Source organism: Cebus imitator, unplaced genomic scaffold, assembly GCF_001604975.1.
Source record: "Cebus imitator isolate Cc_AM_T3 unplaced genomic scaffold, Cebus_imitator-1.0 Scaffold123, whole genome shotgun sequence".
In the NCBI taxonomy this organism is placed as follows: domain Eukaryota; kingdom Metazoa; phylum Chordata; class Mammalia; order Primates; family Cebidae; genus Cebus; species Cebus imitator.
In genome coordinates, this window is record NW_016107438.1 from 3,694,321 (window position 1) to 3,709,790 (window position 15,470).

At 57.5% G+C, this 15,470-nt stretch overlaps 2 protein-coding genes across 12 annotated transcripts in view; both read left to right on the plus strand.

Moving 5' to 3' along the window:
- LOC108312304 (MYCBP associated protein) overlaps window positions 1-343 on the plus strand; it is a 23,621-nt gene extending 23,278 nt beyond the window's left edge. For all 7 annotated transcript variants that reach the window (XM_017540141.1, XM_037742565.1, XM_037742567.1 and 4 more), the window contains one exon: window positions 190-343. In XM_017540141.1, the coding sequence (XP_017395630.1) occupies window positions 190-291 (102 nt within the window). In that variant the 3' untranslated portion in view covers window positions 292-343. The remainder of the gene's footprint in view (window positions 1-189) is intronic.
- An 811-nt stretch (window positions 344-1,154) lies between these two features.
- EPN3 (epsin 3) lies at window positions 1,155-11,442 on the plus strand. Of its 5 annotated transcripts, none has more exons than XM_017540145.2 (10): window positions 1,155-1,820; window positions 5,132-5,832; window positions 6,776-6,894; window positions 7,548-7,628; window positions 7,835-7,963; window positions 8,896-8,983; window positions 9,430-9,699; window positions 9,865-9,975; window positions 10,102-10,332; window positions 10,466-11,442. In XM_017540145.2, exons 2-10 carry the CDS (start codon window positions 5,271-5,273, stop codon window positions 10,795-10,797), a joined length of 1,923 nt encoding a protein of 640 aa, XP_017395634.1. In that variant the 5' UTR covers window positions 1,155-1,820; window positions 5,132-5,270; the 3' UTR covers window positions 10,798-11,442. The 5 variants fall into 5 exon arrangements, with proteins under 5 accessions (XP_017395634.1, XP_017395636.1, XP_017395638.1 ...); XM_017540147.2 differs by having other exon boundaries at window positions 1,155-1,679; XM_017540146.2 differs by lacking the exon at window positions 1,155-1,820 and adding an exon at window positions 2,877-3,152.
- Window positions 11,443-15,470: the final 4,028 nt, after the last annotated feature.

Sequence of the window (15,470 nt, forward strand, 5' to 3'; positions counted from 1 at the left end):
AAAAAAAAAAAAAAAAAAAAAAAGTCTGCAAAACCAAAAATTCCTTCACAAGAACTTTGGTTGAACCTGTGAAATTCTTTCACAAACAACTTGGGCTTCTCCTCCTCTCCAGCTGTTCTCTCACGACACGGCTGATATATAGGAGCTTCCCACAGAACAAACCCCGCCTGTAATGTCCTGTTCTTCTAGGTCCATGGGCTGCTGGACACCCTGGTGACCGACCTGATGGTCCTAGCTGATGAGCTCAGCCCTGTAAAGAATGTCGAAGAGCATTTGCATCTCTGCAGGTGACTCGGGCCCAAGCAATCTTCTGGAAAATGGGTTAATAAATAAATCTATTGTGCCTCTGTGTCTTCCATGTTGGATCCTGGCTAGGTCAGCTCCTGGCCCAGGTCCTCCAATGTCCCACCTGCCCTCAGATCCCCTCCTGCCAGCAGCTGCCAGAGCCCTCCAGCAGGAGGAGAGACAGACAAAGCTGGGGAGGTGACATGTGGGCTGCCGAGCAGAAGGGCAGGGGGTAGCAAGACAAGGAGTGAGTCGGGTGACGGGACACAGTGCGTCACCCCTGGTAGTCTCTGCCTCTGGCTTCCTTGGCCCACACTTTTAGGGTGATGCTTCCTGGAGCCAGGTCTTCCCGACGTGTCATCACCAAGTATGACAAAGTGTGAGACGAGGAGTAGAACTAGACCCACGGGACCTGGCTCCCTGCTATCTCCCCTCTTCAGCTGGGTCCCAGGGCCCCAAGCCAGTCCCTGAAGATCATGCTGACCGGACCTCTCCAGCTCTAGAGGCCATATCACCTTGTTACTTCGGGGTCTAGGCTGCCTTATCCCCCTCCTCATCTCAGACCATCTGGCCTTGGGCCATCTTTCCGCCTTAAAAACAGCTGCTGGTCTTCATGCCACCTCCCTTGCTCAGGGAAACAGGAAACAGGCTGGAAATGGCTCTCAGAAAGAACGGTATTGTCAGCTCAAACTCAGACCCGTCATTGTCTCCTGTCAGTCATAACCATTTGGGGCTGGGCTCCCCATGTGAACGGCACTCCAGGCTCCCAGAGTTTGAAGAACAACTTTGGTTTTTGGGTGGGTAGGTGTCCTTAAGTGAGCCTCAGGCATCCTCCAGTTGAGACGCAGGAGGAGGAGAAGGAGGATGGAGAGAGCAGGACTCTTGACTCTGTGTGGGAGAGGCAGGGAGGGGGCTGTGCTGGAGTCCTGATGCCCTCCTCCCCCAGAAGGCAGGGGCTCCACCAAAGGGCCAGCCCCAGGAAATAGCCCTGCCCTCTCCTTTAACGTCCTCCTGGCCCAGAGGAGGAAGGGGAGGGGTGTGGTGGGGGTGTTGGAGCCCCCCTTCTTTCCTGCTGAAGAGGCAGGGGAAGAGTTAACTCAAAGCAGTGAGTCCCCAGCGCTGGCTCCAGATCTGCACTTCTAGGGGACAGCCAGGAGGCAGGCCTCCCACCTCTCAATGCACCACCTGCCCGGCCAGCAGGAAGGGGTTAACCTGCCCTGCGCTTCCTCCTGTGTCCTGTTACTGCTGAGGCAGACCTGCCGGGCCAGCTGAGCAACTTTCCTCCGAGTGCTGCCAGGCGCTGGCTAGGAGGCAAACGCACGCAGGAAGAGCTGCTACCCATTCCAGGGACCCTGCTGCTGCCCCTCTGAGGGGTCCACGCCTCCTGGGAGCAGGTGGGTCTCTGGGACAAAGGTCCATGGTGGATGGCTCTGGAGACGCTCCGGAGGCTGTGCCATTCCCCTGCCGCACACATCGGAGGGTCACCGCAAAGGCTACTCAGGCCAGGGCTGGGGCCAAGGGAGCCCGAACTGGAGGTAAGCTTCCTTCCTGACCCCCTCCCTAGCAGTGGCGGCCTGAAGGTGGGGGTTGGTGGGGAGCAAAGAGTGGGCTTAGGGCTTAGTTTCTTTCCCAGGTGCGAGGGAGGAGGCTGAGCTGTAGAGGACCTAAGGGCTTCTTTCCTGCCACCCCTCCCTCCCTGCGGCGCCTGGAAAGGGACTCAGGGCCCCCTCCCCATCCCATCCTGGGACTCGGGATCTTTGGTGGCATTCCCCATAGATTCCTTCCGCATATCTCTGCATTTCCTCTTCCTCAGCCCCTCATGCTCACCTCTAGCCTCAGGGCCGCCCCCTCCCCCGCCCCGCACTTCCGATGCCCCCAGGATGCAGCTATTCCAGGGCTGATAGGGTGGCCAGAAGCTTACAGCTCAAGCTCAACTCCTGTCCCTACAGCGTTAATAAGGGCACTGTCATTCCCTACTGCTCAGGCTGGACTTGATTTGGGGGCAGGGGCTGGAGCCCGCCTTAGCAGAGGACGGGAAGGGGGTGCAACCAGCGGGTGGGTGCACAGATTTTGCACAAACTCAGGCACGTGTGACTGGACAGATCTGGTTCTTTCCATCTCTCTGAACCCCTCGATGGGGATGAGTGATCTGCATTTTTTGGTCCTGACTTTTAGGAAACACTCCAGGCACCCCCATCCTGCAGGTCCTGAGAGGAGCAGCCCCTCCCCACTACGCAGTTCTCCTTGGGACCCTGCATGTAGAGACAGCTGATACTCCGTGCCCATCCCACCCCTGCTGGCCCTGCTCCCATCCCCCCCAGCCTCCTCCTCTGCCCTCTCCCTCATCTCTGAATTGGCCTGTCAGGCCCTGCCTTCTCCGTTCCTTTCCCTCCACCTGACAGGGTCTGGCTCAAGGTCACTGCAGTAATTCCATACCCAGCTGCCCAGGGCTGCCGCTGCTACCGCCACCACCGCTGCCTTATCAGCCACTGGGTTTCTGTTTCACTCCCTTTTATTTCTGGGCATATTGTGTTCGATAAAACCCTTTGCTGTAACACTGCTGGCAGCGCTCCCAGCTGCTCCCTCTCGCCTTCCTTTCCTCCTCCCCTCTCTGTGCTCTGGCAACCTCACCTTGGCGCCTCTTGCTCCCACCTTGTCCCCTCAAACTCCGGAGAAGGAAAGTCAAGGTGCCTCCCTTTGTCTCTGACCCCGCCCTTCCCCCAGCTCCTGCAGGGGTGTGCAGAGAATGCCCACCTTCTGGGAGAAAGGTCCAGGCAGGGCCGCTGGGCCCACACCAAGAGTCCCCTACCACTGAGGCTGGTGCTCCCACCCGGGCCAGGCAGGAGGGCCAGGGCAGCCAGGTCCAGGTAGGGCTCTGGTGGAGTCACAGTGCCCAACTGGTTCTGCTAGTTCCAGTGGCCAGCAGATAGGGGCGGCCAGCAGGGAGGGGCGTGCGCTGGGCGGGCTTTGGTTCATACTATTTCCCATCTTCACTCTGCCACCCCCAACCACGGGTTGGGGAGGTAAAGGCAGGTCTGAGTCACTAGCAAGGGGGAGGGCAGGAGTTAAACAAGTTGTGGCCGTGGCATCCCCACAGAAGGCCCGCCACCCACTGGAAGGAAAGACAGACAGCAGACAAAAGGTAGGCTGTGTTGTGGGCCAGGCCTTCCACCTCGCTGGCTCCCAGGGGCTCCTATTCTCTGGGCTCCCAACAAAACCTGCCAAGGCCTGTGGGGCCGCTTTGAACTGAGCCCAGCACTGGCCAGGTGGAAGAAGCGTGGAATTGGGTGGGGGAGGAGAGTCTCCTTTAGCTTCCTGCATCTGGCAGCCTGGGGACCAGCTGGGGCATGGGCTGGGATGGACAGTGGAGCCGAGAGGTGTTTGGTGGGTGGGGGCAGTTCACAGGTGAAGTGAGGCCCAGCTAGTGTGTGTGTGCACACACCAGTGCGAGCCAGGGAGGAAGGGAAGCGGCCAGGGCATTCCTCTTTTGGTATCTAACAGGGCCTTGGGAGGACCTTGGCCTGGGGTTGCATTCAGCAGCTAGCCTGGATCTGCAGCTGTGGGGAGGGAATTGGGCTGGCCCAGCTCCTCTCCCTGCTTGGGTACCAGAGGTTCACCATGTGTTCAGGGCTTTGGGGCTTTAGAGAACCCAGACCATTCCTACTCTCAGGGAGCTTCCATTTCAGCTCAGAAGGTGAGACTGAGACAGTAAAGCAGTCCGATGAATTAATGACCAAACTGGGTAACACTGACAGTAAGCATTGGATTAGTCTTCTGGAGACCTAGATGTTAGTCAAGGCTCTGCCACCCAAGTGACATAGGCAGGTCCCATCCCCTCTCTGGCCTCAGCACTTTCGTGTGTACATGGGAGTGGCACTGGTGGTGGCAGTGGCCAGATCTCTGAGGGGCAGCTTTCCTCAAATGATCCTTGCTCTCCTGCCTTCTGGCCCAGCTCACAGCATTTCTTCTGAGCTGCCTTCCCCGACTTGCTGGTTCACTCCTCCTCACTCTTCTCTTGGATCTTGGATCTCAGCTCCACCACCACCTCCTCCAGGAAGTCTCCTCTGATTTTCCTGGCTTGGGTCTTCCTGTGCTGCTCTGCACTCCCACACTGGACTGTGATTTTCTGTACCCTCTCAACTGAATGTGGGTGGACCAAGGCGTGTGTTCTGTGCCTGGCATGGTGCCTGGCTCAGAAAAGGCCTCTAGGAAACAGGTGTTGAATGCATCAAACTACAAAAATTAACAATATGAGAAAAGTGAGCTGGGGAGCTGGAAAGGATAGGTCTTAAGCTAGATCTCGCAGAAATAGAGGAGGTGGCCAAGCAGAAGCAAGGCAAGTGGGCATTCCTGGAATACTGTTAGTGTGCCCCCATGAGGCCGTGCCCTCTTAGGGGGGCTTCCTGGGGTCATCCCGGTCCCCCACGTAGCAGCACTGTGATCTCGGACAAGTCACTTAATATTACAGGGTCTCGATCTGTTGCCCAGGCTGGAGTGCAGTGGCACGATCATGGATCACTGTGGCCTCCATCTCCTGGCCTCAAGCAGTCCTCTTGCCTTGGCCTCCTGAAGTCCTGGAATTACAGGCATGAGCCACCATGCTGGGCCCATTTAATATTCTTTGAGCCCCACCTTTTCCATCTTTGTGGTGAGACCGTGCAGACAGGCAGATGAGCATGCAAGACTACAAGTGCCTGCTGAATTATAAGTGAAATAAGAACGTGTGCTGCTGAAGGCTTTTCCTGGATGCAGGGACACTCTGGCCAGGCCTCATTTAGTTGGTCAGTGGCTGAGTGACCCCTGAGGTAGGCCTGTGCCCCTGAGTTCCAGGCTCTCTCTTCCTTAGCCCCATGTGGAACCCAAGGACACAGCTGCTCTGCTAAGAACACGGCAACCCATCCTTCGAGACCGTGACCTCGCCACAGTGGCCCTCAGCCCTCCACCTCCAGCGGGGGCGAGGGCTGCCCACCTCCAAGTCTCCAGCCATGACGACCTCCGCGCTCCGGCGCCAGGTGAAGAACATCGTGCACAACTACACCGAGGCGGAAATCAAGGTGCGCGAGGCCACCAGCAATGACCCCTGGGGCCCCCCGAGTTCGCTCATGTCTGAGATTGCTGACCTGACCTTCAACACGGTGGCCTTTACTGAGGTCATGGGCATGCTGTGGCGGCGGCTCAATGACAGCGGCAAGAACTGGCGGCACGTGTATAAGGCCCTGACATTGCTGGACTACCTGCTCAAGACGGGCTCTGAGCGGGTGGCCCACCAGTGCCGCGAGAACCTCTACACCATCCAGACGCTCAAGGACTTCCAGTACATCGACCGCGATGGCAAGGACCAGGGCGTCAACGTGCGCGAGAAGGTCAAGCAGGTGATGGCCCTGCTCAAGGACGAGGAGCGGCTGCGGCAGGAGCGGACCCACGCCCTCAAGACCAAGGAGCGCATGGCACTGGAGGGCATCGGCATTGGCAGCGGGCAGCTGGGCTTCAGCCGCCGCTATGGCGAGGACTACGGCCGCTCCCGGGGCTCCCCGTCCTCCTACAACTGTGAGTGAGCCCCCCGGCGTTTGGCTGGGATGGGGAGGTGGCCTGACTTCCAATCCTGGCTCTGCAAGCCGAGCCATGGTTCATAATACCTACCTCTGAGGGGTGTTACGAGGATTCAGACATAAGGAATGTAACATGCAAGGCACAACATCCGGCACACGGGAGGCGCTCAACGTGTCAGCTCAGATAATAATGTTGTTGATTCATTATCATTTGTTAGCTGCCTGATAGGATGGGGGATGGTGGAAGCATGGGCTTTGGAGTCAGATAGCATTCTTTATTCTGCTTCCTCCAAGCTGTGTGACCTGGGCAGCCAGTTCTCTGAACCTTAGTTTCCTCATATGTACAATGGGGACAGGTTCACCTACCTCCATCATTTGATCTGAGAATGAAATGAGACCAGGCAAAGGAATTCCCTCTACCCTGCGCCCAGACACATGGCCTCCCCCTTCATCCCCTACCTGAGGGCAGCTGCCAGACAGTCCCTGAGTCTCTGCCCCCAGTGGTGTGGGCTTCCTGGATCTGAGTACTCAGAATGGCCCTCCTTCCATAAAGCCCTTGACAATTTGCTGAGGGCTTTGAGGCTGTGACCTCGTTGGACTACAAGCTCCTATCCTTGCACTCCCCTTTCCCCCCAAGCAGGATGGGGTCTGTCTGGAAGTCCAAGAGCTGGAGTCAGGAAACCTGGGTTCAAGTCCTGCTTCGGAACCCTGGTCAGGTGCCCTGTGGCTGCCTGTGCATCTGCCAAGGAGGGACTGGAGCCATCCCACCAGGGAGGGATGGGGAACTTACAGTGGCCGGCACACTGCCTGGCCCATGGGGGCCTCCACAGCCTGTTGCTCCCCTCCTCTCAGTTCTCCTCCTTGAGCCTCAGCTTCCTGGCAGGCAGAGGGTGTGGGAGCCAGGTAATGGTGTGGTCACAGAGCCATGATGGTCGTTGCAGCCTCCTCTTCATCACCCCGCTGTACCTCCGACCTGGAGCAGGCCCGGCCTCAGACATCAGGGGAAGAGGAGCTGCAGCTGCAGCTGGCCCTGGCCATGAGCCGCGAGGAGGCGGAGAAGGTGAGGCTACATGGCTCCGGGCTGTGGTGGGGAGGGGATGGGCTAGGAGAGAGAGTGCCCCTCAGCCTTGACTCAGGCTCTGTCCACCTGAAGCCCAACTCCTGCTCCCAAGGACAGCACAAGGCCCACTTGTTCCTTTGGTTTGTTGCAGGCAGGGACTGCCTCCCTGCCTCTAGTCCTTTCCACTGGAGCTGGGAAGGGTGGCGAGTGTGCAATTAGGGGCACATGGCATGTCTTGGGGGGCCTGCTACCACCTCATGGTGGGGAGGGTATGCTCAGACACTGACATATGCTGTCCCCCCAGCAGCTGTCCTTTTGGGGAGACAAGGACGGGCCCCCGATATCATGATCTTTGCCGTTACCTCTGTGGATCCAGGAAGACCGGGCAGGAGGCAGCTGGGCCCCACACAGGAGGGCGGTGGGGAACTCTCAGAGGATTCAGAAGCTAAAGACCAGTCTTCCTGATCTTTAAACTGCATTTCAGATGCAGGCAGGGAGAAGGCCATACTCACCCTGCTGAGGGGCAAACCGCCCATGCACACTCAGGGTGGGCACCTGTCTCTCCATCCCCACCACCCAGGCAGGGCTATACTGCCCTTCTGGTCCCAGGGTGGGGGGTACAGGGCCAAGCTCACCCCTCTCTTCCTCCGCAGCCTGTCCCCCCAGCCTCCCACAGGGATGAGGACCTGCAGCTGCAGCTGGCTCTACGCCTGAGCCGGCAGGAGCACGAGAAGGTAGTGGGCCTAGCCCGCAGGGCCTCTGGTGCTGCTGCTGCTGCTGGTGGAGGTGCTTCAGGGCACTAACAGGCTCCTCCCACTGCTGCTCCTAACCTCTCAGCTGCCTCCCACCCTGCACTCAGCTCCTCGACTCCAGCCTCGGGTGCACAGGTCCTGGGAGTCCTGGCTGCTCATGCTCCTGACTCCTTCTGTGCCTTCTGCAGGAGGTGAGGTCCTGGCGGGGTGATGGCTCCCCCGTGGCCAACGGTGCAGGGGCTGCTGTCCATCAACAGCAGGGCAGAGAGCTCGAGAGAGAAGAGAGAAAGGAGAAGGAGAAGCTAAAAACCAGCCAGGTAGGGAGTGGGCTGGGCCGCATGGGCGGGACAGGGCCTAGGAGATGGGCTGAGTATTTGTCAAGAGAGAGCAGAGCAGTGCTTGGCATATACTAAGCACTGAAGTGTTTATGAGATGAAATGGGGGTGGGGTGTAGCGGCCCTAGTCCCACACTGCAGGGGCTGGGGATTGAGCTGACAGCAAAGTGGGATACAAAAGGATCCTGATCGGAGACCCCTGGATTGGGCTCTGGATTTGCTGCCACTTACTCACTCTATGACTTGGGGCATGTCACTGTCCAGGCCGCAGTTTCCCCTTCTGCACAGTGTGCTTGTTGGATAGTTGCAGCTCTGACATGTGAGGATTATGTGATACTGTCGATCAAGACTAGGGTGGCCCAAGCACATGGTGCTGAACACACCTTGGGCTCGTGGACGGATTTTCCCCGCGTGGGGAGCGGGCAACTGCTGAGTGCACGGCTGCCCTCCAGAGCCGCCCCCACCACGCCCAGGTGCTATGGTCTTCTTTCTGCCCATGTTCACTGTGGCCAGTTTCTCTTGGACACTGACCCAGGGAAGTAGGCTGGTTGAAAAACATCTGCCTTTGCCCTTCATGCCCCTTCCTGCTGGCCTGAATTCTATCCCAGCTTTGCCTCTCCCTGGCTGTGTGACTTCAGGCAAACCCATTCCTCCCTCTGGGCCTGGGCTGGCTCATCTATAAAATGGGTACATCACCTGCCCTACCTACCTCACAGGGTTGTTATGAAAATCAGGTAATCTGTGGATGAAGAAACATTATAAACTGTAAAGCACTGTGCAGAAGAGAGGGATCGTGACTAGGTATCTGTGGAATGAATAAAGAGAATAAGCTGCCATTAGGCTGACGGGTCAGGGCCTGCCCTCCCTCTGAGCCCCGCCCACTTCTGAGCCCCGGCTGCCTCTCCCCTCCACAGTCCTCCATCCTGGACTTGGCCGACATCTTCGTACCTGCCCCGGCCCCGCCCTCCACACACTGCTCTGCTGACCCATGGGACATCCCAGGTGGGCATGCAGGGCTGCAAGAGACTTCCAGGCTGGCCCCAAAGCCCTCTCCTTCCCAGACACTTGCTGGCAAAGCACCTCCCTCCAACACCTGACTGTCACCGGGCAAGTCACTCACCACCATGCGCCTCTGAGGCCTGTGGGACAGGCTTTTGTAGTGCGGCCTGGGGAGCATGTTTGAAGAGCTCAGCTCCTAGGAAACGCAGCAAATGTTCTCTTGCTGCACTCACTTGCTCAGCCCGTCCCTGCCTGTGAAGGTGGCCTGCAGGTCCCAGCTTCTGGGGTCACTCACCAAATACAGCCTCCAGCCTGCTGGGTGGTTCTGAGGCCACAGTCACTCTGTGACATGGATCCCCCGACTCCCAGCTCAGGCTGGGTAACTGGGAAGGGCCCTGGGAGAGGGCTAAGGGTGGGCCTGGGGTCATGTCTGTGCTGTTTCATTTCAGGTCTTAGGCCGAACACAGAGACCAGTGGCTCCTCCTGGGGGCCTTCTGCAGACCCCTGGTCTCCAATCCCCTCAGGAACCATCCTATCCCGAAGCCAGCCATGGGACCTGACTCCCATGCTGTCCTCCTCTGAGCCCTGGGGCAGGACCCCAGTGCTGCCTGCTGAGCCCCTCACCACAGACCCCTGGGCACTCAACTCTCCCCATCACAAACTCCCCAGCACTGGGGCTGACCCTTGGGGGGCCTCCATGGAGACCTCCGACACGCCTGGTAAGAAGAGGGCCAGAGAGTGTGAGTGAGGGGCTGGGGCACTTCCAGGTCCCCTTCCCTCCAGGGCCAAGGGGGCAGCGGATGCTGTTTTGACCCCTGGAAAGGGGTCAGACCGGTATCTGCCCTTTTTGCCATCCCATCTCCTCCCCCTCTCTCTTCGGCTAGCTGTAGGTGATGCCTCGGCCTTTGATCCATTTGCCAAACCTCCAGAATCCACAGAGACCAAGGAGGGTCTGGAGCAGGCCCTGCCTTCTGGGAAGCCCAGCAGCCCTGCAGGTGAGCAGGGCAAGGGGATGGGGCGGCTCTGGAGAACCAGGGGCCCCCCGGGGCGGCCTCTATCTTCCTCCCACGTCAGACGCCAATCCCTCTCCCCACCAATGAGCTCTAGCATTTCTATTCCAGAGCTGGACCTGTTTGGAGACCCCAGCCCCAGTTCCAAGCAAAATGGCACGAAGGAGCCAGATGCCCTGGACCTGGGCGTACTGGGGGAAGCACTAACCCAGCCAAGCAAAGAGGCCCGAGCTTGCTGGACTCCCGAGTCCTTCCTGGGCCCGTCAGCCTCTTCCTTGGTCAACCTTGACTCATTGGTCAAGGCGCCCCAGGCTGTGAAGACCCGGAACCCCTTCTTGACAGGTAGGACATCCCCCTGACCCAGGGGCCTCTGCTTTCAGAGCCCAGCCTCAGCCGGAGAGCTCCCTCTCCTTCCCCACTTCCAAGACCTCCTAGTATAAGATAGCGATCGCTCCAAGGCATTCTCGTTCTGCAGGTCTCAGCTCTCCGTCTCCCACCAACCCGTTCGGCGCAGGCGAGCTGGGCAGGCCGACGCTGAACCAGATGCGCACCGGGTCGCCGGCGCTGGGCCTGGCGGGCGGGCCCGTGGGAGCGCCCCTGGGCTCCATGACCTACAGCGCCTCTCTGCCCCTCCCGCTCAGCAGCGTGCCAGCCGGCGTGACCCTCCCCGCCTCGGTCAGCGTCCTCCCGCAGGCCGGAGCCTTCGCGCCGCCCCCCGCGGGCCTGGGGCAGCCGCTGCTGCCCACGCCCAGCTCAGCCGGGCCGAGGGCCCCGCCCCCGCAGAGCGGCACCAACCCCTTCCTCTGAGCACCGCCCCGCGCCGGGCCGATCTGCGCCTGCGCCGGGCGCACCGCGGCCCCGCCTCCGGACCGGGACTGGGCAGGGCGGCGGGGCTCGTGGGTCGCGGAGCCCGTTGCGGCTGGATTCCTGCGGCGGCTCCGGAAGCTGGACGTGGACCACGGCCCGGGAACTAGAGACTGATCGCCCCCATAATAAAGACTGGAACGCTCGTTCTCAGCTCTCGCCAAGTGGACTTTTTGCGGGGTGTGGCTGCCGGGTCCAGACCACAGCGTGGATCATCGGCTACCGAAGATACTGCAGCTGCACAACGTGGGGTGCAAAACTGCCCCCACTTCCTTTCCAGCTCCTCTCAACCCTCACCTCCATCCCCCGTCACCCTGGCACCTTCGCTTCCAGACGCTTCCAGGCTGTCACTCATTCGGTCATTTCATTCATTTATCACACATGGGCACTGGGGCTGAGCTAACAGCAAGAGACAATAGGCCTTTGTTCCTATTTATTGGGTACTTACTACTTATGTGCTGAGCAGATCAGTTTATTTAATCCTTGCAACGACTCTCTAAGGCAGATAATATTGTTAATTCCGTTCAGGACCCCAGCTACATCATTTGTGGGGCTCAATACAAAATGAAAATGTGAGGGCTCCTTGTTTAAAATCGGGTGAAGAGCCGGGCGCGGTGGCTCACGCCTGTAATCCCAGCACTTTGGGAGGCCGAGGCGGGTGGATCACGAGATCAAGAGATCGAGACCATGAAACCCCGTCTCTACTAAAACTACAAAAAAATTAGCTGGGCATGGTGGTGCGTGCCTGTAATCCCAGCTACTCAGGAGTCTGAGGCAGGAGAATTGCCTGAACCCAGGAGGCGGAGGTTGCGGTGAGCCGAGATCGCGCCATTGCGCTCCAGCCTGGGTAACAAGAGCGAAACTCCGACTCAAAAAAAAAAAAAAAAAAAAAATCGGGTGAAGAATTTCAAACCAGGGACAGCAGGGCATGAAACCAAGCGCAAAGCCCACCAAAGTGCGATTGCACAGGTCTCCCACCCCTGCAGCTGGCACTACTCCGATTTTTCAGGCGAGAAAACCGAGGCTCAGAGAGGTTAAATGGCATGCTCAAAGTCACAAAGCTGGCATGGGGCGGGGCTGGAATTCAAAGTCAGACAGTCTGGCTCCAAGGCCAGGAGCTCCCAGGCTGGGCCCCAGATTTAATTCAGCAAATATTGACTGACGTCTGTGGACAAAGTGCTGGGCTCACCTGGGAGGGATCCAAGAATTGCTAGGCTAAGCTCCAGCGCAGCAGGGTAGACAAGCCAGGGGCTTGTGATGCGGCTGTGGCAGGAGCCAGGTGCAGGAGCTCCTGGGCGCCTTTGCTTTCCTGAGTCACCTTAAATCTAACTGCCCTCTCCCTTGCTTCACCAAGGCTGGCCAGAAACTCAGTCTCAGCCACGCAGAGGGAGTCGGACCCCTTCTGGGATTGTGGAGTCTGGGAAGCCAAGGATGGGGTGGGGCTTGGTACTCAATCCAGGAGGGTCCCCTATGGTCACCCTCATCTCTTTTTCTTCTCAATGCTCCTGTGTCCTCAGTGCTCAGGGTCTGGCTCTGCAGGCAGCCTGCGGCTAGCCCCCATCCTCCTTTCAGGGACAAATGGCCTTCCACCAAAGTCTGTGAGTGGAGGGACACAATGGCACTCCCCTTCCTTAGGTGGGGGTAGGGGAGGGGAGCCCCACAGTGGCAGTTACAGACAGGATGGACAAGAATCCCTGCTCAGGAGTCAGACTGACAGTGTTCAAAGCTCTGTTCCAAGGTTTGACCCTGAGAAGAATCACTTAGTAATAAGTGGTTATGCTGTGTGACCTTGAGTAAATTCCTTACCCTCTCCATGTCTCTGTGCCTGTGTTTCCTTACTTGTCAAATGGGATCAGAAATTTCTTCCACATGAGATTGCTATGTGGACGCCCCCAGGCCACTGTCCACTCAGCTCAGGGCCCACCCTCTTCAGAGACTGACCATGAGGCCTTTCAATCCTGGTTTTGCCAGGCAATACCTGAGTGCAGGATCCATCTATTAATCTATTAATACCTCTGCCACACCCAAACCTGGGATGATTCCAATCTTCTTGGGCCCTGACCCACCCTTTTTGGCCCTGCCACCCAGGCTGTCTTCTAAACTGGATCCCCTGAGGACTTCCAAGGGGAGAGCTGTTTTGTCTCCCACAAAGAAGAGGTTGGGGCCAGGCGAGGGGGCTCACGCATGTAACTCCAGCACTTTGGGAGGCTGAGGTGGGTGGATCACGAGGTCAAGAGATCACGATCATCCTGGCTAACACAGTGAAACCCCATCTCTACTAAAAATACAAAAGAATTAGTTGGGTGTGGTGGCACACACCTGTAGTCCCAGCTACTCAGGAGATTGAGGCTGGAGAATCGCTTGAACCCAGGGGGCGGAGGTTCCAGTGAGCCAAGATCACACCACTGCACTCCAGCCTGGACGACAGCTCGAGACTACATCTCAAAAAAAAAAAAAAAAAAAGAGGTTGGTAGCCTTACTTCCTGTCTCCCTCCTTACAAGACCCCTTCTGCTGGGAGGTTGGTGCCATAGGTCATTCTGTCTCCTCCCTGCCTGGGGCTGCCACTCCACCTTGTTTTTGGAATGCTTCAGTCTTCTCTCTCCAGCTCTTACCTCAATTTCATGTCACTCCATTATCCAAGGACTTTCCTGCCCCTTGACCTCTCAGTGACCCTCAGCATGGTCACACTTGGAGGCTTCTCATCACCCCAAATTCCTCTACATCCAAGGCAAGCTTCCAGCTTTCTGAACTTAACCTCATTCCTTCTACCCTGAATATGTTCCCTGGAGCACCCGCTGGACCCTCTGGCTAGCCAACCCGTCCAACAACGCACCATACCCCACATTCTCAGAGCCACCCAGAACCACCATCCTTTCTATCTTGATGGCTTCCAACACTTTCTCTCAGATGAACCTTTCCCATCGAAATGTGTCTTAATTAGCTCCATCCATCTTGACAGTGTCTTCCCATCTTTCCCCTCGTGTCAAGCCCCCATCATCCCTCCATCTCCCCTCCCTGTCCTCTTCCTCCTCAGCCCACCAGTCGACTTCTGCTCTCAGCCTGACTTCACTGGAACAATGCCCACTGAAGCACACCAATGGCCTCCATGTTGCTGAAGCCAATGGGCATTCTTCAGTCCCAGCTAGGCTGGCCCCTCAGGAGTCTGACATGTAGATGACACTCTGTCCTTTGTCTCTGGGGTGCGGCCCTGTCTGGGTTTCCTTTGCACCCTGGCTGCTCCCCGTCTGTCTTTCACGGGCTCACTCAAGCCTGGACCCGAGCCCTCTTCTCTGCTCCGGCCGCACAGTCTCCCTGGATCAGCTCCACACCCAGATGGTCTCCAGAGTCAAGACCCCCAATTCTCTCTCCTGACAGCCCTTCCTCTGTGCTCCAGGCAGTGTCATCTCTGTCTCCATGTGCACATATCAAACCCATAGGTCCAACAGTGAACCCCATGTGTTGTCCCCCCACCCCCAAACCATGCCCTCTCTTCAGGGAATGGCCCCACCTTGCAAGTCACCCTGGACACTGCCCTCTGCATCACTGCCAATCCTGATGATGCTTCCTCCTCTACCGACCTCCAGCCCATGCCCTTTTCTGCATCTCCAGTCCCCCATCTCCCCTGGGTGCTGCTAGAGCGTCCTATCTGCCCCTGCTTTCACTCTTGCCCCCTTCCATTTCATTCTCCACTGGGCAGCTGGTGGGATCTTTCCAAAATGCAGATCCAACTGGGTCACCCTCCTGACTAAAGCCTCTCAACAGCTTGCTTCTACTCACATCAAAAATCTCCTTCTCTGGCTGGGCTCGGTGGCTCACACCTGTAATCCCAGCACCTTGGGAGGCTGAGGCAGGCAGATTACTTGAGGTCAGGAATTCTCCACCAGCCTGGGCAACATGGTGAAACCCTATCTCTACTAAAAATACAAAAATTAGCTGGGCACAGTGGTGCGTGCCTGTAGCCCTAGCTACTTAGGAGGCTGAGGCACAAGAATCACTTGAACACAGGAGGTGGAGGTTGTAGTGAGCTGAGATTGAACTACTGAACTCCAGCCTGGGCAACAGAGCAAGACTATGTCTCAAGAAAAAAAAAAAAAAATGTGTTGGGCACAGTGGCTCGGACCTGTAATTCCAGCACTTTGGGAGGCTGAGGTGGGTGGATCACCTGAGGTAGGAGCTTGAGCCTGGCCAATATAGTGAAACCCTGTCTCTACTAAAAATACAAAATCTGAGCTTCGCTTCGTTCCTTGTAGCCAGAATATGTTCTCTGGCTAGGTACGTACCACCATGCTAATTTTTGTTTGTATTTTTAGTAAAGATGGTTTTTCACTGTGTTAGCCAGGATGATCTCAATCTCCTGACATCGTGATCCACCCACCTCGGCCTCCTAAAGTGTTAGGATTACAGGCGTGAGCCACCGCCCCCGGCCCCAACCTCTGGCCAACATGGTGAAACTCTGTCTCTACTAAAAATACAAAAATTTGCTGGGTGTGGTGCAACGCACCTGTAATCCCAGCTACTCAGGAGGCTGAGGCAGGAGAATTGCTTGAACCCAGGATGCGGAGGTTGCACTGAGCTGAGATTGCACCACTGCACTCCAGCCTGGGTGACAGAGTGA

What these genes read in the sequence shown, in the direction of transcription:
- EPN3 (XM_017540145.2), top strand. Translation starts at nt 5,271, where the DNA reads ATGACGACCTCCGCGCTCCGGCGCCAGGTGAAGAACATCGTGCACAAC. An exon ending in TGACCCATGGGACATCCCAG is followed by an intron (nt 8,984 to 9,429) that starts GTGGGCATGCAG and finishes GTTTCATTTCAG; the next exon opens with GTCTTAGGCCGAACACAGAG. An exon ending in CCGGAACCCCTTCTTGACAG is followed by an intron (nt 10,333 to 10,465) that starts GTAGGACATCCC and finishes CTCGTTCTGCAG; the next exon opens with GTCTCAGCTCTCCGTCTCCC.